The 21,655-nt window shown below is 50.0% G+C and overlaps 7 protein-coding genes across 7 annotated transcripts; 2 read left to right on the top strand and 5 right to left on the bottom strand.

The window, feature by feature from the left end:
* Positions 1-2,196: 2,196 nt before the first annotated feature.
* On the bottom strand, positions 2,197-4,371 carry BU24DRAFT_452270 (Zinc/iron permease). The gene is made up of 3 exons (XM_033531177.1): positions 4,293-4,371; positions 4,017-4,181; positions 2,197-3,868 (listed from the first exon to the last, which is right to left on the bottom strand). The coding sequence occupies exons 1-3, from the start codon at positions 4,315-4,317 to the stop codon at positions 2,688-2,690; spliced, it is 1,371 nt and encodes a 456-aa protein (XP_033381687.1). The 5' UTR covers positions 4,318-4,371; the 3' UTR covers positions 2,197-2,687.
* Positions 4,372-7,969: 3,598 nt separating this feature from the next.
* BU24DRAFT_235760 (uncharacterized protein) lies at positions 7,970-10,664 on the top strand. Its single transcript, XM_033522229.1, has 5 exons — positions 7,970-8,613; positions 8,819-9,260; positions 9,328-10,023; positions 10,086-10,273; positions 10,332-10,664. Exons 1-5 carry the CDS (start codon positions 8,064-8,066, stop codon positions 10,397-10,399), a joined length of 1,944 nt encoding a protein of 647 aa, XP_033381686.1. The 5' UTR covers positions 7,970-8,063; the 3' UTR covers positions 10,400-10,664.
* Positions 10,665-10,960: 296 nt separating this feature from the next.
* BU24DRAFT_394080 (ChaC-domain-containing protein) lies at positions 10,961-12,693 on the bottom strand. Its single transcript, XM_033525217.1, has 6 exons — positions 12,486-12,693; positions 12,380-12,411; positions 12,252-12,301; positions 12,172-12,176; positions 11,813-12,080; positions 10,961-11,629 (listed from the first exon to the last, which is right to left on the bottom strand). Exons 1-6 carry the CDS (start codon positions 12,557-12,559, stop codon positions 11,285-11,287), a joined length of 774 nt encoding a protein of 257 aa, XP_033381685.1. The 5' UTR covers positions 12,560-12,693; the 3' UTR covers positions 10,961-11,284.
* A 207-nt stretch (positions 12,694-12,900) lies between these two features.
* On the bottom strand, positions 12,901-14,633 carry BU24DRAFT_394076 (ubiquinone biosynthesis monooxygenase COQ6). The gene is made up of 2 exons (XM_033525216.1): positions 14,229-14,633; positions 12,901-14,175 (listed from the first exon to the last, which is right to left on the bottom strand). The coding sequence occupies exons 1-2, from the start codon at positions 14,542-14,544 to the stop codon at positions 13,016-13,018; spliced, it is 1,476 nt and encodes a 491-aa protein (XP_033381684.1). The 5' UTR covers positions 14,545-14,633; the 3' UTR covers positions 12,901-13,015.
* Positions 14,634-15,530: 897 nt separating this feature from the next.
* BU24DRAFT_452266 (uncharacterized protein) lies at positions 15,531-17,447 on the top strand (the record flags this gene model as incomplete). Its single annotated transcript, XM_033531176.1, has 1 exon — positions 15,531-17,447. One exon carries the CDS (start codon positions 15,531-15,533, stop codon positions 17,097-17,099), a length of 1,569 nt encoding a protein of 522 aa, XP_033381683.1. The 3' UTR covers positions 17,100-17,447.
* Positions 17,448-17,557: 110 nt separating this feature from the next.
* Positions 17,558-18,337, bottom strand: BU24DRAFT_372682 (uncharacterized protein). The gene has a single exon (XM_033524510.1). The coding sequence runs from the start codon at positions 17,886-17,888 to the stop codon at positions 17,643-17,645; it is 246 nt and encodes an 81-aa protein (XP_033381682.1). The 5' UTR covers positions 17,889-18,337; the 3' UTR covers positions 17,558-17,642.
* Positions 18,338-18,818: 481 nt separating this feature from the next.
* Positions 18,819-19,555, bottom strand: BU24DRAFT_350530 (uncharacterized protein; the record flags this gene model as incomplete). The annotated part of the gene is made up of 3 exons (XM_033523650.1): positions 18,819-19,053; positions 19,127-19,379; positions 19,435-19,555. The coding sequence occupies 3 exons, from the start codon at positions 19,553-19,555 to the stop codon at positions 18,819-18,821; spliced, it is 609 nt and encodes a 202-aa protein (XP_033381681.1).
* Positions 19,556-21,655: the final 2,100 nt, after the last annotated feature.

Here is a 21,655-nt window from a genome sequence, read left to right as displayed (position 1 = left end):
GTAAAAACGCTCACAATTCCAATCCGTATACATGCAAGCTTGCAAGTCTCAAGTTCCCCCGTGAAGACGGAAACAAGGTGCCCCGTGGTGGCACCAAAACCAGAACGTAGACACGAACAAAACGGTTCTGCAATCATCATGCTCAACGACATTGCTAAAGAACTACAGGTCCATGAAGGCGCCCTCCTCACTTCTGCAATTCGACTCCTCGCAATACGATCGGCGATCTCTTCCTCAAATCGCATACATGCGTCAACGTCACTTCACACACCGCATCTTTTCAATATTCGCCCAGATCGATAGTTTGCCTCGGCAACGGAATATTGGGCGTAATACCTCCGTCTCGAATCAAAATGCTGTCGTAAATATTGATGATTACGTTGACTTTCCGCACCACGATCATCTTGGCAGAACTTTCCATCACTTGGCATAAACGCATTTGTAAGAGCGGAATTGGATGAAGTAAGAAGTGTGTAAGAGCAAGTGGGCTCGGCTATGCGGACAGAGGTTCTGTGCATATGCAGATATGTCCAAAGTCCAGGCAGCTGTCGAGAAATACGGAAAGCAAGGTCCACCCAGCCAAAGATATCAGGCCGGAAGCAGGAAACAACCCGAAAACAAGTGACTTGTCCCCCACACCTGCCACAGAGGAGAAGGTAGGCATGTATGATATCGTGGATTGTGTAATACATCTGCATGTAGTATGTGGCTCGTACGCTTTAACTTGAATTGGTTTCTTAACCGCAAATGTGAGGCTCTATGGCCCACGTAGCAGACGGCCAGAACAACTTTCCCATCATATATGCTAGCATTGCCATTATGCATCGAGAGCACTTTCACCTTAGTTAGTTTCTTTACCGCAAACACGAGGCTACAAATGCACGTTTTGTTCCTGGCCAATGCTAAAACACTAGCAGGCCGCTGACCTAACGTGTGCACCTTCGTTTCTAAGCAACAAAAGGTGTATCATAGCCTTTTATTTTGTAAAGCAGCTAATTAAGACCAAAGTTTATACTATGCTAGCAGACGGATGTACCAACCCAACGTGCCTACCCGCCGTACTCCATCTAACGTGTCGATCGAGGCTAGACGTCCATAGGTGGAGATGTTTGTTTTCAAAGGCACAACATCGGGACATGTGCGACAAGATAAAAACTCATGACTCGAAGCACTTCCAAAGTCCAATTTATGTACATCGTTGGCTTCGCGACCTATTGCCTATTCCTCCCTTTCGAGGTTAGATTGCGTGGACAAGATGCAGGCAACGGGCCGAATTCCCTATGGAAAGAAAAAGCCACTTTGTCGCGCTGCTGCTGGAAGGCATTGGAAAGAGAGAGAGAGGAAAAAAACAAGTTTTCGCAATCATGTATGCGATAGTTTCAGGCGCCAACCTTACCAGAAAAGCCAAAAACGGATTCGATCGCCAAGAGGTTGTTTTGCAAGTACCCGGGCATTTACTGCACAGGTACAAGTCTACTCCGTACGATTTCTAGGCAAGAAAAGAAACGAGCGCCACGCCAAATGCTTGAACGAACGTGGGGACGAACGGCATGGAGTAGATGTCGGTATGGCGCGTACAGATCGGCATGGCATATTCGGATCGGCGTGGTAACCGTAGATCGATGGTATTCCCGCTGTAATGCCCCAAGTCGTTGGACGACGGTATACGAGTAACTGCAGCTCAGCAACAAACGTTCTCGGTAAACGCTCGATTCGTCTTCTCCATTTTTTATCCTTGCCGAGGGACCGTTGGAGATGCTCGTACATAGACATGGCTTCTCTTTTGTTTCCTTCCGTGCCTTCCAATCAATCATCCATGCCATCGTATCGAGGTGTTTCAACCCATCAGTCAGGAATTGCAAATGAACACATTGTCTTATCTATGCTCAAAGGGGTTGATCAGCAAACGGTGTTTGCAACCGGACTTTATCTAAACCAAGGAAAGGAGAGAGGCAAAAAAAGGGAAACATATCGCTCATGCATGCAGTTCAATGCCATCGTGTAGGTACGGGCGGGTGTAACTGTACTTGTATGCAATAGTGGGGTTGCCGAGGTGTTTCGAATAGTTGGGAACGAGGTGACTACGGGGCGCGCGAGATTAGATCTTGATATGGATCTGCATTTGGAATGTCTGGACGATTCGTTTTTGAGTTGGAATATTTTTTTTTATTGTTTGAAATAGTGAAAGATTAAGACGTTGGTCGTCATTGTCGCATGTTACTTAGTTCCGTTTACGGAGATATCTTGCAGATCGAATCTATCTCGGTGTAAAATGTCAGATCTCGAATCTACGTCCCATAATAATGATTTCCTTTCACCATTGATTGATTGGTACGGTGATAGCTTGCGGAGATAGGACTCATCAACGGTTTGTGAAAAAAGCCACCACATACAAACCAGGTAGGTTATGCGTGCGGACCGTTTGTATTGGTATTTGGAATGTCTCGATTATTTCTTTGTTTCGCCATCCCGATGTAACGGCGCTATGGTTATGACGATGTAGATGTACATTTCAGGTAGAAGCAGAAAAAGACAATGATAGATGCTCGTTCTAGATGGATGCTACATCGTAGATCATCGACGCCGGTGTAAATGCAATTGACCAAAATTGCTCGCGAAAGAGAGAGCGAGAGAACCGATATGTCTAAAACCATGTACAATGCCTAAAGAGTAAAAAAAGTCAACTATTATGCCCAAGCTCCTACGAGTGCCATCAAGGCGGCTCCTCCGACGACACTACCGCATGCTTGCAGGCGTCTTTTCCCAGTAAGGGTAACGTAACTCTCATCGCTAAGGAAGTCTTCGGCCAGAAGTTCCACTAGTCCTGCAAAGAGGAGAAGCCCACTGCTGATGGCATTCATGATACCCACAGTTAGGAGGCCAGTCTGGCTAGCTGGATCGTAAAGGTTATGAATCCCAAGCCCGATGGCCTGGCCAACAGGTGTCGTTGTGCCGTACGCAAGTGCCATTAGCCAGGGCCTGATGGACCCTGGTGGGAAGCGGATTGCGCTTATGCGGGAACCAAGTGCAAACCCTTCGAACGTCTGGTGGAACGAAATGGCAACCAATAATACAATGAACGAGGTGCCCGTCGCGACGGAAAGCGCCATGCCAATAAACACGCTATGGAAAAGTATACCGGCCTCTAAGAGCAGACATTGTAACAATTGCTTCTTGCGCTGGGCTTCCGAAAGTTCCGAGTCCTCTTCAGGGTCCTCGGAATGCTGGTGCGATGTCCTCTTCCGCGCATTCGGTTTCGAAAGCAACCGTGACTCGTCCTCTGTGTCCTCGGCATCTACATCCGGTGGGCCCAGCTCATCGAGATCGAGATCGAGATCTGAATCGTCGTCCACCGAGTTGCGCGTGTGGTTGGCGTTCGATGCCGAGGAAGGCTGTGGGGAGAATGTAGGAACAGAGGGAGACCTGCCGTTCATCAAGTTCTCCGATGAGCCAGGTATGTTATGCAGAACAATATCCGGGACATGACCGTCCGCTCGGAATCGACTGTAGCTATTGCTCCGCTTGTGAACCGCGATACGCCGGGAATCGTGAGAAGCCCTCCCCTCCGAGGCAAATACTTCATAGTCGGCGGTGTGGACGTGGCCTGCACCCTTCGAGGCAAAAAACATCTCAATTCCCACTACCACAAAGACAGCACTCATAGCTATTAGGCCGGGCATAGCCGAGTAGCCTTGATTCCAAAAGTAGGGTAGACATGGGTCTGTGAGGGACTCGAAGGCCGTTGGCAAGAGGTGTACGAAGGCTGTAGCGATGAGGACTCCGGTTCCGAAGTGCCGTGACAGGAAGAGGAAGGTATGTGGAACGGGGATCTTGGGAAAGCGTTTGACGACGATGGGGAAGGAACAAGCTGCAGGTATATCGATTAGCACAACGTATTCCGGGAATGTAATTCCATAGCCGCGAAGACATGCATGATCGACTGAGGCAAAGCTTGATTGAAGCTTGTTTGAAGCTTGATCGAAGCCGGATTCATGACAGCTGGGATTGACACATACCGATAGTGCTGAGCGCGAGGATCAGGACCAGCGCGAAGACATGTAGGGGTGTATTGTAGGTCCCCCTATTGCCTTTCGTACCACACGCCGGACGGTCGTCGTCAGTTTGCCTTCGCCGTAGCTCATCGCGCAGGATATGGGTAGGGATGTCGGTCCACGAGAAGCCTGGGAAGATAATGGATTGGATCAGCAAGGGTCCGGTATGGTATGGGGAGTGAGAAGTGGAAAGAAAGAGGATGCGCACACGCACACGCACACACACACACAATCACACACCTGCTATGGGGCCTTCGTGAGCCATGGCGGCTCGATCGGAAGCGGTTAATTGAGAGAATCAAAGTGGTGAGGGACGTCGTGCAATGGTTGTGATTGCAGTCCGGTCTCCAGTGCAGTGCAGTGCAGCAATACAGACGTAGCTGTGTAGACGACGGGAGAACGCCGGATGCAAACAATTGTGGAGAAACCCTAGCCCAGAGGAGGAACGATGGCGTTCCGTTAGGAGACCAGCTTGCTAAGGATGCGTCGATCGTTGGCCATCAAGTCAAGCCTGGGGATGGGATGTTTGTTGTAATTTTCTCTCTCTTTCGTTTCTTTTTCATCGAGTGGCTCAGTTAGCTACTCCAATGGTCGCCGTAGTGGTTGGTGTACGGGTAAATTGGGAAAGTCGTTGGTCGGGGGATGTTGTTGGATGACGGGACGGTACATGGCCGCGGTCGCCGAGTGGGCTCGCATCGACGTTCCGTAACTATGCATGTGGGAGAGAGAGCAATATGTGCAGGGTGCCACGCCAAGCTTGGGATGTGAAACAAACCGTCCCAGGTCTTTTGCAAACATTAATCCAACGACACGAGTTTCGTTTGCGAATTCGGAACGCCAATCTGCATTAGCAGACGGACTAGTTAAGGGTCTTTCCGCAGTATATCGCTACCAGAGAACGCACCGCAACAACAGGTTTGTGCTTGTATCTAGTGTTTAGTCAAGAAAGTAAGATGCTGCAACCATACTCTGTAATAGTCGGCTCTTTCATGATCATGGACTGAAGGCTAATAATGAAGGACTACAGAGTACAGAGGGTAGGCATGTTGGGCTCGGCCCTGCTGGTATTGTATGCTCACCACTGTACTCTTGTAAGGTCTTGAGAATGTTAACTGGCTGCAGTGTATTTTTGAATGGCTCCTTCAGGTATAGCAGATACATGAAGCTAGCGGGCAGGCACCCCGAGTTACTTAACCTCTATAGCTCGATTCATACGGTTGGAAAATATTGTTGGCGTAAATCCAGGCCAGGGAAAGGTGATTGTTGATGCTGTAGATATAATAGTATATCTAATCTTGATGTCGCACTCTCCTTTAGACGCTTGCACACCAGCCAGAGTTTTATTGTAAGAGTAGCCATAGACCTATTTCCTATTCCTACGATAATAATGTACTACTGTGTATAGCGCCGACTCGCCGCCGAGTAGTCACAAAATGCTGCCAGTGAACACGTCAAACTAACCTACAATAGTGCAAAGGTATGGAATAGCATGGAATAGTATGGCACCGGCATTCTAGAGCGTTCCGATGCTGTGGATTACGGCTCCATTTTGAATCCGGAAATTGTGTTTCATCGGGTCAGAGACTCGGGGCCCAGGGTCCATGTTTGTTGCTTGCATAATGGAGTAGTATTGACTGAGTACATAGCGAGAAGCCATGTTGCTTTGTTTTACATGTCCGGAAGCATGGTTTTAATTCGTTGTCTGTTCAAGCGACTCTCATTTCTTGTTTCCTCTTCGTTTGTTCATCGTCCTTCTGGTAGAATCACGGGCAGGTGTTCTCTAGCGATCATGTCAATTTTGGGAGGACGGCTTAACCCGTGTACAATGTGTGTACATTGCATTGGGACGCATAAAACCGACGAAGATGGCTCCCTTTACCACATGCGCTGTACAGCCCGAATTGAAACCCGGTTGATCCTGTGGCAAAGGACAGAGTTGAAGATGTGAATTCGGGATGAGAAGTGAGGATCAATATGGCAGTGGCTACGCTATTGTATGTGCTACGGAGCAAGACACCGCGCTCCACGTTATCGCGCCGCCTATGCAAAGGCGTGAAGCGAATCCACCATGACTACAAAGCATGATTATGGCATAATCAGATTCATAGGTAATCAGTTTCGAGCAGCCAACCCCGCAGATTTGCCTTCTTTTCGCTTCACTTTCGCAGCTCCCTTCCGGAATGGTATAGGCATTGTATTATCGTGAACAGTGGTACGAGTCTTTGGTTGATTAATGGGCAATAGTGACATCAAGCCCTAGGTGAGTACGGCATCGGATCAGTCAGCGCAGACGGACGTGCACCGTCGCCTAACCAATTAGATAATTAAAGCCAGTTGGACCCTACAGGCTTACCTAACCCAGCCTGTTCACTGCCCAATTGTATCGGAAAGCCCATTCATTCCCCATCCAATACGAGGGAGCAATTCGACTCGACTCGGCTGAACTCAACTTGGATGGGAGTGGCAGAGCGAGTGGCAGAGCGAGTGGCAGAGGGAAAGGAAGAGGAAGAGGAAGAGGAAGAGGGACTGTGAGAGGTTTCGTTGGGCTGGTCTGGTCACTACTGGTCAACTGGTCGAATGGTCGCTGGTCGGGTCACTGGTGTGACACTTGTGTCTGTGTCCGCCTCTGCCACTCTTTGCCCACTCTCCTTCCTCTCTTCTACCTACCTCTTCCGTACACACAGTACACAGTATAGGTGCATGTACATCGGATACTCGTACTCTCTGAGTCTCTCTACTAAACCAATTAGTACCGTCTACCAGCCTCTAATCATCTCTCTTACACAGTAAACTAATTACAAGAAATAGTTACCGATAACTAATACCTACACTTGGATCATCAACGACGACGATACGAGAACGAGGTGAGCCTTGCACACCCTGTCTCTGCCTTACCCGTAAACCCTTCTTCCTTTCTTCCTTTCCTTTCCTTTCATCTCATCTCCTCTAGTTACCGCACACACACGCACACACAGACTCGCGCGCACACGCATACACGCACACGCACACGCACACACACACATACGGTACATACATACATACAATACACACCCACGCCCCTCTTCTCTCCCCTCCCCTCCCCTCCCCTCCCCTCCAATCCACCTCACACTACACTACTCTACTCTACTCTACTCTACTCCACTCCACTACACCTGCACCACCTCGTACACTCCACTCTTCCATCCTCTACACCCGCCTATCTCCTTTCTCCATCTCCCTCTTTCTCTCTCCGTCGCCCCCTTCGTCTTCCTGCGTAATCGTCGGCACGCAGTAGCCCCAGGAACGACTACTATTTCTGCCCCGTTCCTTTTCTTTTTAGCATACCGGCTCCCTACATAATCTCCCGCTGCCTGCACCTCCGACAACCATCCAGTCTGCTTTGCAATAGTTCAGCTCTGGACACGGCAGTCCGTCCGTCTTACTGGGCGCCATAGGGCTTTAACAGGTACAGCGCATCTTTTCTTCCCTACCATACATATCCGCACTTACCACCCCAATGTTTGAGGGCTGACAATTACCACGGCAGACTTCTCTGCAACACTTCCCTTGGCTCTCTACACTACCCTTCTGGCTCCCACACACCCTAGGAAGGTTGTCCGCTACGGCTCTAAGCCTATTCGAGTTCTTGATAGTTGTCGATTGTCCTTCGCTGTCGTCTTCATCGAATCATCGGTTCCCCCAATACTTACTACTCATTGTAACTCCTTTGGATCCAATTGCAGCATCTACCATCCGTCCCTGCTTCCGACGTTCTGATCCACCGTACTCCTGCGACCAGCGCAGGTTCGTTAACCGTCTGGACCACAATGCAAGTGAATGCATTCCAAATAGGAGATATTAAACGCCTCTACATCGTGAACTTCTTCCCCAAGCATGCCGTCCTAGGATCCACCGTCACTTCATCATCAATTCTTTAGGTTTGCTATCTCGTGGCCGGCTTTCTGTATCCGGCCAATTCAGTTCAAGTCGACTGGTCTCCAATACAGCCAAAGCCCGTGACGGGCCATAACCATGGAGGCCCCCGAAGACGATGCCAAGGTCAGGCAAAGATCCATGCCTACGGTCACGCCCATTCAGCAGGATTTCCTTTTTGTCGATGCCTCCAAATCTGCCAAAAGCTCTCGCCAGGGCCGTCGAAACGCTCGCTCTTTTGTGATGCAGAAGGCCAGACGAGAGCGCCCGTGGTCAACCAGTAAACACGCAGCGAAACAGAGAAAGAGCCCCGAAACCACGAGTCCTGTAGCTGTTGGTACACCTGATATCACGAACCTCCGTACTCCAAACACCACCACACCTAGTCCTACGAGAACCACGCTGGGCCCTGACTATCGATCCTTTGAATCCTATCGATCCTTTGAACCTGCGGACGGACTTTCCCTCCTGAAGCAAGTGCGTTGCTCGGAATGTCAAATGCTCCATTCTGGACCCGGTCGTAGTCTGTGCCGAAGATGTATCGTGCTCAACACACCAACACTCACAGATCCTGATCATTCCCTCTTTGATCCATTCGGCACCATTTCTGTCAATGTCAATGAGAGCGTAACAGAGTTATTAGACCACTGTGAGTGTTAAGTCCCAAGCCGGGGACGTCCTTGATCATTGGGACCCTATGGGTGGAATCGACCCGTTCCAAGTGCAATCGCTGTGCAAGGATGTAGACATGGCAGGCTCTTGCTTGAACCATATCGTTCATATCTGGCAGCATCTACCACAATGTGAAAAGGATCGTTCTGCAATACCAATGGAAACTAACGGCAAATACACAGTTGTTGCGAGAATGGCCCCTACCACCATTCCTCTCGATTTCCGGAACAAGTCGAATCTAATGAGGTCGGATTGGTTTGGTACAGCCATGAATAATTCCGGATTCATGCATAGCTTACTATGCACTGCCGCATTACACATGTTCGTGTTCGGCAAAGGCTCCTTCGACACGATCCACTACCACAAAGCGCAAGCGATCGCGGCCGTAAATGCAGCTATTTCAGATCCAGACCCGCTTTTAGGTATCTCCGATGCTAATATTGGCGCCGTGTTCAATCTGTTATGTGTAGAGGAGAGCTTGCCTCATCTACGGCAATTGGATCCAGGCGAGGAGATGCCCAATCAAAGGCAAATTCATTTGGACGGCCTACGAAGGATGGTGCAACTTCGAGGAGGGTTGAAGGCGATTCACTCAAACCGCATCCTGCAAGCTTTTATATTATGGTGCGTGTTATGTTCTCTACATTGGAGTGGGCCCAAAGTGGTTTGGCATCGGCTGACTGAGCATCAGGCATTCAACAGCACATGCTATAGCGGCGTTCGACATCCCATATCTCTCCAGCATCGACTATATTAGCACATCGCATTTTCCGCCGCATCCCCCAGGATATCGACCGAGAATATCAGATCATCTGATCGAATACTGCAGAGCCGCTCAGATTCAATCCACCCTCACCGTCCACGTAGAATCAGCCCTAATCTTGATTGCCGACCTGAACGACGGATTTGGCAATCCCGAAAGCCCTCTCGACCCACTCGACATTCAGAATTCATCCTGCGTCCTCGAATGCTTGTTGCTCGACTGGCTACGAAGCCATGAAGGCCGGACGACGCCTCTGGAAAACGCTCTCTGTGTCGCTCTCCTTATACTGACCGTGCGCGCTACTGAGGCACTCCAGCGACGGTCCGACCCACATACTCTTCATACTATCGCCAGTGCACGCCTGGTAAAATCTCTTTGCGCCACCAGCCGAGAGGAATGGGCGCCCTGTCCTGATCTTCTCTTATGGATCCTTACCATCGGCGCCATATCATCCGAAGGATCGATGCAGTACTCGTGGTTCTCCTACCAAGTTTCGCTAGCCTGTCAGGAGTTCGGAGTTGGATCCGTACAGATTTTGCTTGACCGGCTTCATCTATGTGGATGGGTTGGTTATAAGCTCGACACGGCGGTTCATCACCTATGGAATAATATCTTGCATCTGAGGTTAGATGGCCGTAAACTCTCCGCGATCAGGTCGTTTACTTATTCTTGATCATCTCTATTAGGCAAACGCCATCATTCGATCCGATCAATGAGGTTGGACCGCTTCAGCCCCATGTATCACCACCGGATTGGACCAACTGGCACGATTACGATGACTGGCTAGCATCAAGTGACAACAGGACCCCGACAGCAGATCCCGATAAACAGCAAGAATCAGGCGCGGGTATTCATAGTTTTGGGCATTATATTTGTAAGTCAGCGCCATTCCTACAACACGTGATCATTAACGCTAACGAACGGCCATGTAGATTACCCAACTGCCCAACCTGTCCTGCAGGGTATTCAGTGGGCAAGCTATCAAGCGCCCTCGGAATGAAGCACCTGGCAGTCCCTTCTGCATCGAAATCTCCTTTTCGCCAATCATGGAGAGAAGATTACTCATTCCTGCCACATCTATCGTACCTCAACTCGTTGAACAAGGGCGATGGCCGAGTTTGAGACGGCAATCTTTACTTGCCCAGCAGAGCCACCGAACCTATCCCATCATTTTAAGATCAGGGATTGGTCCAACAGGCATCGGACCTCATGAGGACCGCTTTACTCCACCAGCACCATTTCGACCGAATATGCAACTATGTCCATTCCAATCTGAAATATGTATAGAGGTGTCACAGTAGACTTTTCTTTCACTGGCGTTTCGAAACATTCCTGGCATATGGCTTTTCGATCATGATTCATTTTTACTTCATTTTGACGCTGGCATTATTAGATGCTAGGACGACAACTAGCATCAGTATACCCGATATGTACGTTTAATGATTTCACGTTTATACCCCTGGGAACGAAGACGGTTATCCTCAAATAGGAAGAAGCATGGTAGTATCGAAAGTATAGAAAACGACGTTCTGAATTTGCTTAAACTTTGTTACACTCTCCGCTTGAACCCGTGGATAGGACATGGCGGAATGCCACGGATACGGCAGTGCAAGGACCGTACGATACGGACACAATGGAGGCTTCGCTCGAATCCCGATTTCGAATTTTTGCGCTTTCGTTACTCATATTTCGTAGTCTACCTGATCAACTTTTCGGATGCAAACTGCAAACCGGGCATCCGTGCTTGGCGTAGTATTTCCATCAATCGGCTATCTTCCATCTCGTGTCCAACACGATGTCATCAATCCGACTACACGATGTTTACACCCATCTGCGGCTATTTCTCTTAATTGAATCAACTCACATTTGCAACAACCCCTACACCCTACCTTTCCACCTCCTCCTGCTCCTCCGTACTCCCAACCTTATGCAACGGCACTCCTACCCTCCTATCCCCCCGATGATCATCACCATCCTCCCCACCACTCCCATCCCCCCTCTCCCTCTCTATCGCCCTCGCCCTCCTCACCAAATCACTAATATGCCTGTCGCCGCTCTCCGCGCTCAACTCCAGCAGGCTCTTCTCGAGGTTAAACAGATACTCCCTATTCTCGCCACTGGGGCCCCTGCTCCGCAGGATGTGCGCGGCTAGCTCGTCAGTGTCCTGTGGGCCCAGGAACTGCGGGTTCTCCGGGAGTCCGATGTACACGAGGCACGTCACAGGCGAAGCCTGGACTTCTGGCCTTGCGAGGATCGTCGTCTCGGCCGTTATGGAGAGTTTCTTCTCTGGCGTGACGGCGGTAGTAGTATCCGCAGTACTCGTAATAGTCGTCGTAGTCTCACCACCACCACTACCAGCAGCAGCAGTCGTTGTCGAAGACACTTCGTCCGAGTTTCCTCCGCCACCTCCGACACCGTGGCTAGTCGCAGGCGGCGACGTTATCTGCGTGGTGAAGGGCGCGGGGTGGAACGGCGTGAACTGGATGCTGTAGCCGTTGATCTCGCGGATGTCGAGGTACTCGCGGACCTCCGCGACGTGCCTCGCGGGGATGTGGTACGCGGCGCCCCAGACGCGCTCCGTCGGCGTGTGTGAGTCGTGGTCAGCCAGCGTCTCCCAGTGCGCGCGGTCGATCAGCGTCACGACGCGGCCTGGGGCTGACGGCGTGCCGCGGTGGTCTTCGCTACATGTGCATGCGTCGTGAGATTGATTTCTGGATTGCGGATTGCGGGAGAGGGTGCGGGGGATGTGCTGAGAGATGCGAGATGGCTCACCTTGCCTACATTTGATGCGATTGTTAGCTTATTCATTGTCGTTGGGGTTTGTAAGGGTTTCCAATTGGCGCTGTTCATACCTGCCAGAACCGACGCACGTAGCCTTCAATGTAGCCTGGGATTCGCTGGTCTGTACGACAAGGTTCGGTCAGTTTCACGGGGCTGGTGCATGTGGCTTGAGTGACCTCTCTGGTGGGATTGTTCGTACCGAAATGTGGCGGAGGTTTCCATATCAGACTCCTGTGGTTACACGAGATCGAGCTGTTAGTCCATGTCTTCCGGAGCTTCGTGGGTAGGGAGATGGAGTCACTGACCCATAGCCAAAGAGCCAGAAGTCGTCATCCTTGCCGAACTCTTCGATTTGTCGTTGGTGTTCGGATTCTGCCATGTCTGTGGTAAAATTGCTGAAAGGTGATGATGGTTCTTTCAAGAGACAGCAGGGTATCTAGGTTTGGAGGAATTGGTGTGGTTAGATGACAGATATATTGTAATTATGTAGTTATGTACAGGCAGAGGTATGTAATCATGTTAGCTGTGGAGGGGCAAGGGCAATTGCCAGCGACTCGAACCTTTTAGGGGACCTTAAAATTGTGGAGAAGGTGGGTTCGGGGAGCTAGAAAACACCTACCAAATGCCGTGTGCATGACTCGGTATGTCGACATAGCTCCCGGACCTAGTGATTCATTCGCGCAACGATCTTCATCACTAACTATCGTGGGGGAGAGCTGTGAGGTCATGAAAGTCTATTAACGAGAAATCTCGTATTTCTCTGCGTTTGTAATGACTTATTTCTACAGGATTTGTTGTACAAGAATGGGTTTCCTCCAATGCGATGCCATCATAATCATGCGCCGCCCGCTGCTCTTCCCATCAGGAATCCCTTGAGTGGACCCATTGCGTCAACAGCTCTCAGGCCAATGCTGCGAAGTCCAACGAGAGGTCCAGATTCGATGCTGTACAACCGATGAAGCTTATCGCATACCCCTAACATGGCATTGTTTTCTGCATATCGCTCTTCGTTATAACTTTCGAGAGCTATTGTGGACCCGATATCCTGTCCTGTCTGCACTGCATGCGATATCGTTCGCACCAGAGCAGCTGCATCGCCCTGGCCCTGATTGAGACCCTGACCTGCAAGTGGGTGGATGGTATGCGCAGCATCGCCGACCAAAGCCACACGTTCGCCAGTGTAGGTATCGGCGTGGCGCATGCGAAGTGGGAATGAAGCTACTGTGCCTTGTTGAACATCAACGGCGCGAACGGGAATGGCACGTTCATTCGTCGACGTGTGTTTCTCTCGCCATTGGACCTCATCTTCCTGGCCTGACGGTACTGTGTGTAAGTACTCAAGGTCTGTTGGTGACAAGCGGAATCCTGCATTGACCATCGCAACGAAATCGTTCGGCGCAAGCGTCTTGAGTTTCGCTGCCCGTTCAGGTGTTGTGCTCCAGACTAGAGTTGCCATGTTTCCTGGTAGGGGAAGCATGGCCAACGGACCAGAAGGAAGGAAACGCTGGTAGGCTATTTTATGATCCGCTCCTCCCCAGCCGGGCCCGGAGAGCTTCAATGTTGCAACCACGCCATGTCTATTGTAGTCGAACCCGCGAGACTGAATACCAGCAAATGTTCTAACCGGACTGTTCGCACCATCTGCACCAACTAGTAATCGTGCTGCCAGAGACTTGCCGTTCGATAGCGATAGGATTGGCCATGACGAGAAGTCCGCGTGTTCCGTCTCCTTGCCCAAATCGATCGAGTCGACCTTTGTTGCAGAGAATATATCAACCCCGCCCAATTCCTCCACGCGAGACAACAGCGTAGTAATCGTGTTTACATTTTCGATCATGTAGGCGATTGTAGTAGGTTGTGTAGGCTTGCGCGGGGACATTCCGCGTGCGGAGTCCCAGTCGAAGGAGATTCGTGCATCGCTCACGCCATCCCATACTTGCATTTCCTGGTATGGCTGTACCCGAGCGGCATTTACGTGGTCCCAAGCTCCAATTTCTACACAAAGCAATTAGCCCGGGCCTCTCTCTGCAAAGTATTCGCTCTTGTACCTTGGAGGTTCTTGACTGAGGCAGGCGTCAACGAAGAACATCGATTCGAGAAGGTATCGAGACTGGCATCCTTAGGTAGTCGATTCTTGTAGAGGTCTTGGCCTTCAATGAGCGCAACTCTGAGTCCTCTGGTCAGGTTGGAGGCTCGAAGCCCAGCAAGAAGGCTCAGTCCGGCCGGGCCGCCGCCCACGCATACCACATCGTAGATTTCTGGTCCTGTTGCGGAGTTTGAAGCGCACCTCCGCTGAACGATGCGGATTCGTGAGATGCCCGCAGCGAGGGCTCGATGTGTCCCCAGGGGAAGTCGAGGTGACATCGCAAACTCGATTGCTTGCTACCGCATTCAAATGCGTTTTGGGGGTGCAATTGCGATGTTGCACCAACAATGGTGGTGTCATGAACTCCCCAGACACTACGATAGGTTTGTATTGTTTGCATGCCCTCGGCAATTTCCACCTTGGGTAACTGCGCTAAGCCGAATACGTGTCGCTAACTCAGAGAGCATCAATGGCTCGGGGCCTCAACATCCAAACAACATCATCAGGTCTGAGATCTTATTCATTCGTCCAGTCTTCTAGAGTATGACCTGTATAGCCATATGGTAATGATGATTGGAGTTCAGAGTAACTACTACAAGGCCACAATAGGCATTCTCTACGCATCACAGGTATATATTGTTTGAGTTGCGCAGCTCTTTGCAGCATCTGAAAGCAGAGATCTGGTAAGACATCGAAGCCAGTAATCAGTCTGAGCTCGAGGTCTGAGCGTGACGTACCATGTTTATCTCGTCACGAGGCCGTTCTAGAGGTTTGGGCTCTCCGCAATATCCGATTACCAATAGATTGGTGGATTCTGTTCCCTGGAAACAGTACCATGGGAGTGCTCTGGCAAACATGTTCTCTTGAGAATATCGAAACCTAAATGGGGTTTCCAAGTCATTAGATTGCCTGGTCAACGACTATGGAACCAATATTAGGTCTCGAGCTTTCCGTCCTGGTAGGCAGGCGACCCCCTCTCGCTTCTTGAAATGTCTAGGTCAACCGTGACGACAGCCTCACGTACCTCTATATCTTCTTTCAAACTCCCAGTCATCCATTATTTGGCGACCTACGAATTTCGTATCGATTTTCGTACATGTGCAAGCCCTGCCCCAAGCACCGAGACCTCACCTCTTGCATGATACTATTGCCAGGCTTTGGCCGTTCCATGTTTTACAACTCCTATTCTATCCAGACTGTTGTAGGTTCGCGGTATTGACGTCGAATAGCCTTCTTAATCCAGCTGTCATCTTCGATATTCGCCATGTCGTCCCAAAGCGCGCCGTTCTTTTCTCTCCCATCTCCCAGCAATCATTGTCCTAGGACCTCATCTGTCTCACCCACGCGATCGCAAGAGCATCACACATATCCGGAGAGGAAGCGTAAGCGTAAGTTTGGATTTAGTCACACTTCAAGACCGGCCCAAAGCATCAAGGTCCGCCGTCGTGCAGGGTTCTTCACCAAGCTCTCACGGTGCAAAAACAGTCCAACCGACATCATGGCCGAGACTATCGTTGATCCATCACTGGTCTTGCCTGAAATACTTCCCATTGCAGATAACTCTCACTCCTGCGCTATAGCATTCGAGGCGCACTTACAAGGCAGAGACAATGCTGTAGAGGAGCGTCGGCGTGGGTCCACGATGTTTGGGAGCTTTTCAACACAGCTCAAGTCTATTCTCACGTCGAGACACCGACGGTTCGATTCGCCGCCGAATGAGGACCTGTCATCTTACCATTTTGGCAGACGGTCAGCATCACCGCTTAAAGCACCACCACGTACACCATCGTACAGGCTCGCCAAAGACGAGACGTTCTTCCAACTCCCAAACACATCGGAAGGCTTGATCAGTCCGCCTGAACGCCTGCCCGTGGAGTGCATGTTAGACTTAGAGGCTTGTGCAATTGAAGGCAGTCTCCGCTTTGCATGGCATAGCACCGAATTGCTTCAGTGTGCCCCAGGCCCAAGCGACTACTGGCGCAGTAAGAGATATCATGGCCGACGCTGTCAATTTCCAGAAGGCAGTGCACCATGCGAATGGGCTTCCTCTCCCTTCGACGTCTACCCAGAACCCTTCAACGGACCTCCATCACCACACATACCCTCGAGTTCGTTCAGTCCAATGGATTTGAAAGATTCCCAACATTGCTCTATCCCCAACGAGGATCCATTGAGCCATGAAAGTGCGGCGACGGAAAGTGAGAAATCGCCATTCTTCCTGCCCTTGTTCCTCGTCCCTTTCAGGCGTAAAAAATCAAAGTCGAAGGGAAAGCAAGCTCTCAGTCGGTGTGCATCGTACTCCTCGGCAATCGTGACCACCTCGGCCAACGTGCTCTTCGGGGACATACCCAACCACTTTGGTCCTGTACTAGGACGACAAGGCTGCTCGATCACGATCGACGACATGGGCATCTTGCAAAACTCGGACGCAGCGTCGATTGCGGATTCGAATGATATACCGCACGCACCGTATAAATGCCCCGACTGGACCACTGAGCCCTCGGGAGAACCCGACGAATTGATCGATGCCATCATGGAAAGGCTTCTCGACCAGCATATGTCATCTCGACTACATGTGCCGTGCTTCTCTGAAGAGTCCTCCCTACTTAGCTCTACCTCTCGCCTGGATCTCAACGAACCGACCGAGGACTCCCGGATAACCCCACAATCGAATAAGGACGACCCAATCCACGTAGTAACCTTTCGAGCCCCATCAACGACGCCATCGACGACACGACTCTCTTCATCGCCGTCCGCAGCGCCATCATCATCACCGACTACACCACCAAGACCCGAAACGAACCCCTCGTGCACCACGTCTGGGGAGAAATAGGCCCGGTTTCTCGCACAACGCTCCTGCAAAATCGCTTCATCGTACGTAACCGGCTTCACGACGTACTTCCACGACCTATACACTTTGGAGATAAGAACCACCCAGTATTTGAGTAGATGAACAAATGGACAGATGGATGGGCTGGTGGAATAATGGACGGATGATATCAAAGCGAGATAAGCACGCAAGTTCAACTTCATTTTCAGATTATCGGATCTCAGGCAATTCCCATATTCATTCATTACCATTTCTTGTAGTCGGCACCTCGTCGACAGATAGCTACCTAGACAGAGACAAACAAATAGCACTAATAAATGTCATTGCCACCCTTTCTTTCAACACACACGTATACAACTTCCCAAAGTCTAAAACTAAAACCTCTTATACTTTTCATACGACATCTAATCGACACCCAGGAAGAAAAGCAAAAAAAAAAAAAAATCATTCATTCAATCATTGTGATTTCTCCACTACATACACATATGAGTAGTAATTGGGGTGGGAGGAGAAGAATATGGGAATAGGTAGGACTCCAAGGAAGAGTTAAAGTCGCCCCCGTCTCCGCCCCAGTACTTGGCCGTTCTGCGTCGTCCGAGGTACAAAGGTTCCCATTGACTTTATTGGACACGGTAGTTCATACACACATACCTTGATCGTAACCGGACATGGAAACAACAGCGTGGGAAACGAGTAGTAGAAATACCTGAACCCTAAACCATGACCCCCCTGAAACAAATACGTGTACACGATCCCCATGATCGATCTTTCTATAAAATCGAAAGACATCATACAAGATGACTTTGGCCAATCGCATTGTCTTATTAGATGGTGGGTTGGGTCGGGTCTACGAAGGGGACTGAATGATTGCTGGTTGGTGGATTGATATCGATGACTTCAAGGATCTCTGTGGTAGGGAATGGAGAAAAGAGGCGCGCCATTGTTGCACGTGTGGTAGACATACCTGGGTTCAGCCACCAAACTCCGAGCCAATTTCATATTGTTCAATGGACGACTGGTGTTCCAGAGGATCTGAGGTCTTCGCTCGGATGTCAATTCGAGTCCTGGTAGCCGACTTTAGGTGTGGAGTATTCTGGAAGATGATCGACACAGCATACATTCATCAATACGTCGTGTGTCAGCAGTCTGGTGAATCGTATGGACTGTTCGCGAAGGGGTCCCTCGGAATATATCACGTGCGTCATCACCAATTATCAACGGAACAAAGTTCTTTGGTTTTCACAACCCCTCCACGTCTCTCATATGCTATTACAAACGTTCCTAGGCTGTTAAGAAGCTAATGGACATGAATCAACGGAGGTGAACCTCGGGCTTCTCTCTGAACCTCCAACCCCATATATAGCGACCCAATTAGAGAAATCCTTGGTAGTACTGTGAGGAGAAGGCAATCGATGGTACCGGACTGCCTGTAATGTATGCCAAAGCCAAAAATGCAAATGTGATGCGGAAAGGATTGACGAAACCCGCTTTTGCGCGGGCAAAACCACAATGTAAAGGACTGGATATGTTTTCCGAAACAGTTGAAAAACGCTACAACGCTATGCATAGGTAAAAAAAGGTATGTAAGAGGTTCGTGCACGAGAATGAATCGAAAGGAGCATGGAGGAGGCGCCGCCAGCTTGGGGGAGCAGCTGGCTCGAAGCGAGATTGAGTGATGTTTACGTCCCGTGCGAGGTGAGACGCCAGCGCCGATCATCAATTTTACAAGATGAGGGCGAATCCGGCGAAGACACCAGCGAAGACGACCGCGAGGCTGTAGCTCTGGCCGAGGTTGAGCATGGAGCTCGCAGCGCCCTTGTCATTCGGCTTGCTGGTTCCCGTAGAGCCCCAAGGGTCAGAGCTGGCAGTGGCCGAGGGAGTGGAGGAAGCAGTGTGCAGGGTTGCAAGAGAGGAGTTGGCCGGTTTTGGGGTTTGAGCTCCGCAAGGGTGGTCGGCACTAGAATATATTGTCAGATATCGGTACAAGATTGGCTCGGTGAGAGAGCATAGAGGCTTAGCATTTGACATACCGGCAGGAGTTGGAGCACTCGTTGTTGCCCAAGCCGCAGTTGGCTACACACTGGTTTTGCCATGTTGTGCAGATCCAGTAGGGGAGAGTCTGAGAGTACTCGGTGATGTTGGGGCGGACGTTGTTCTCGCAGACGCAGGAGTAGGTCAGAGCTTCGGGGTCGCACTCATTCTCGATAGTGTCCTGGGAGGTGACACCAGGTTGCTGGAGGCAGATGAGAGGGCATTGAGACGTCTGGTCAAGACACCACTTGGCTGGAGGTGGGAGTTAGCAGTGATCGAACAAGTGTGTCTCTGTTGGGGAACTTACCCTTGTCTGCATCTGAGACAGAGTTCGGGTCGATGGTGTATGGGTAGTTTTGCTGAGGGTCTGACTGAGCAGCAGAAAGGGTAGCAAAGGCGAAGGCGGCAACGGCGATAGCGGAACGCATATTGACGGTTGGGATGTTGATGATGGGGTTGGATGTACGAGTTATTGATGGACTACTGGAGAAAGAGATATAACGTTAGCAATTGTGGATGCGGATGTTTGTGATTGTGTTTGGAAGAATGGAGGATTAGAGTAGATGAAAGATTCGAATAAATATCAAGGCGTTGGTGAGGTGATTGTGAAGGGAAGGAATGCATTGGGTGGGGCTGGTTCTTACTCTTTCGATTGAAAGGGGGAAATAGTGAATAGATGAATTAGGAAGGGATTAAACAATGTATGAGTATAGTAGCGACTGGATGGAGAGGAAGTCGAAGTCAGGTCAAGGACTCGAAAGAATAAGAAGAAGGAAGCACCTCGAGATGAAGAAGCAAGCGAAGGTGTGAGCGAGAGTGATGGAAGAAGCAGAAGAAGCGAGAGTGGGTTTATTAGAAGAAGATGGGGATATGGATGAGTATTAGTACATGATTGCGCAGGTGCAGGGACCGGATAGTGGAGTGGAGAGAGAGGAGATGGAGTAAGTTATTAAGTTAGTAGAACGATTAGGGTAGGTAATTAAGGTGGTTCAGGTGGTTTCCTGCATAAAGTGGAGTTTTGTCGTGAACTGACGATAAAAAAAGGGAGAGGACGAGACCGGGATGGGAGGTCTTGGACATGGTCTGTGTTAGACATCGCTCACCACCACCCGCCTATCTTTCAACTGTATTGTCGCATGGTTGGATAGATAATGCTGCAACTATGCAAAGCTGTAACATCATCGGTGAGTAGTGGTTAATTACTGTCTATCAGGTGGAAATTTAGAAGATGAACAGGAGCTGAAGGGGGATAGGATAGGAAAGAATTCATGGCGTTCTGAATGGATTGAGTGTATGGATGGTGTGAGTCCCTGCGTGAACGTGAGAGTGTGAGGGTGAGGGTGAGGGTGAGGGTGAGGGCGAGAGATGGAGGCGGCGACGGCGGCAAATGGACTGGATTGGACTGGATTGGACTGGATTGGCCACTGGATTGGCCACTGGATCGGACTGGATGGGGACATGAACTGTGACGGGGCATCTTCAATACAATAAATATTGAATTAGACAGGATTGGACTGGACTGGACTGGACTGGACTCAGATGCGATCCTAGCTTCCATTGCTATTCTATTCAAATCACACCTACCTATTCCCGGCTCACCCTTCTGTAGTCTGTACTATAATGTATGTGTACGGGATACATGACGATAATGGGCTCCATAGCATGCCTAACAATGTTCGCCCCATAAGAATGATTGCCCACCTGTGCCATGGCTCATTGCAGTAGAGCGTGTCTGACCATACCATCCCATACCGTCTGAGATGCAGGGAGGATACTGTGTAGGTGTGGTAAGACACAGGCCGCGTCTACGGAGAATGGTTATGGTGGCGGCCGTGGCATAAGGAGGTAGCAAACACGGGAGAGTAGCTGCTGCTGCTGCTGCTGTTACTCTACAAATTAGATGGCCTATGGACTATGGGGGAGTATCACTATCACGGTGTTGGTTGGACTACAGAGTGGATTGGGGTACTACGGTGAGAATTGGAGTGAAAGGTGAATGATGAAAGAATGGATGAATAATGAGTGGGTGTTTCAGAAAACACGATGATCGACGGACGGAACGGAACCGAGGTGGACTGGACTGGACTGAACTGAACTGAACTGAACTGAAGACTACGAGGTAACTACTGTGTACACAGTAAGCTGTGTAAAGGGAACCGAAGGAAAATGGAAGAGTTGAGGATGTGAAATGATTTGACGAAAAGAAAACAAACGAGACCAAACGCCAAGTCCCAAGTCCGGAAGGAACAACAGGGATAAAGGGGGGAAGGATGCATCCCCTTCCTATTCGGGAATCGCTACGAAAGAGCTATGGCCACCACCACAGAGTCCCTCCATTCTGTTCGATTCTATTACTCCGTAATCCCTACGATAATGATAATAATCATCAACAACTTCATCAACACAACGGGAACCAAGGAGAAGTGAAATCTCACCAACATATGGAGTATGCAGGCCTGATACATGAATCAGATGGCATAACAACAGTCCATTGAAGGTCATCACAATATACTCTACACTCCCCCATG

The sequence above is a fragment of the Aaosphaeria arxii genome (genome assembly GCF_010015735.1).
Source record: "Aaosphaeria arxii CBS 175.79 unplaced genomic scaffold BU24scaffold_6, whole genome shotgun sequence".
In the NCBI taxonomy this organism is placed as follows: Eukaryota; Fungi; Ascomycota; class Dothideomycetes; order Pleosporales; genus Aaosphaeria; species Aaosphaeria arxii.
The sequence above is the reverse complement of the archived record's forward strand: the minus strand, read 5'-3'. Positions and strand labels throughout refer to the sequence as shown.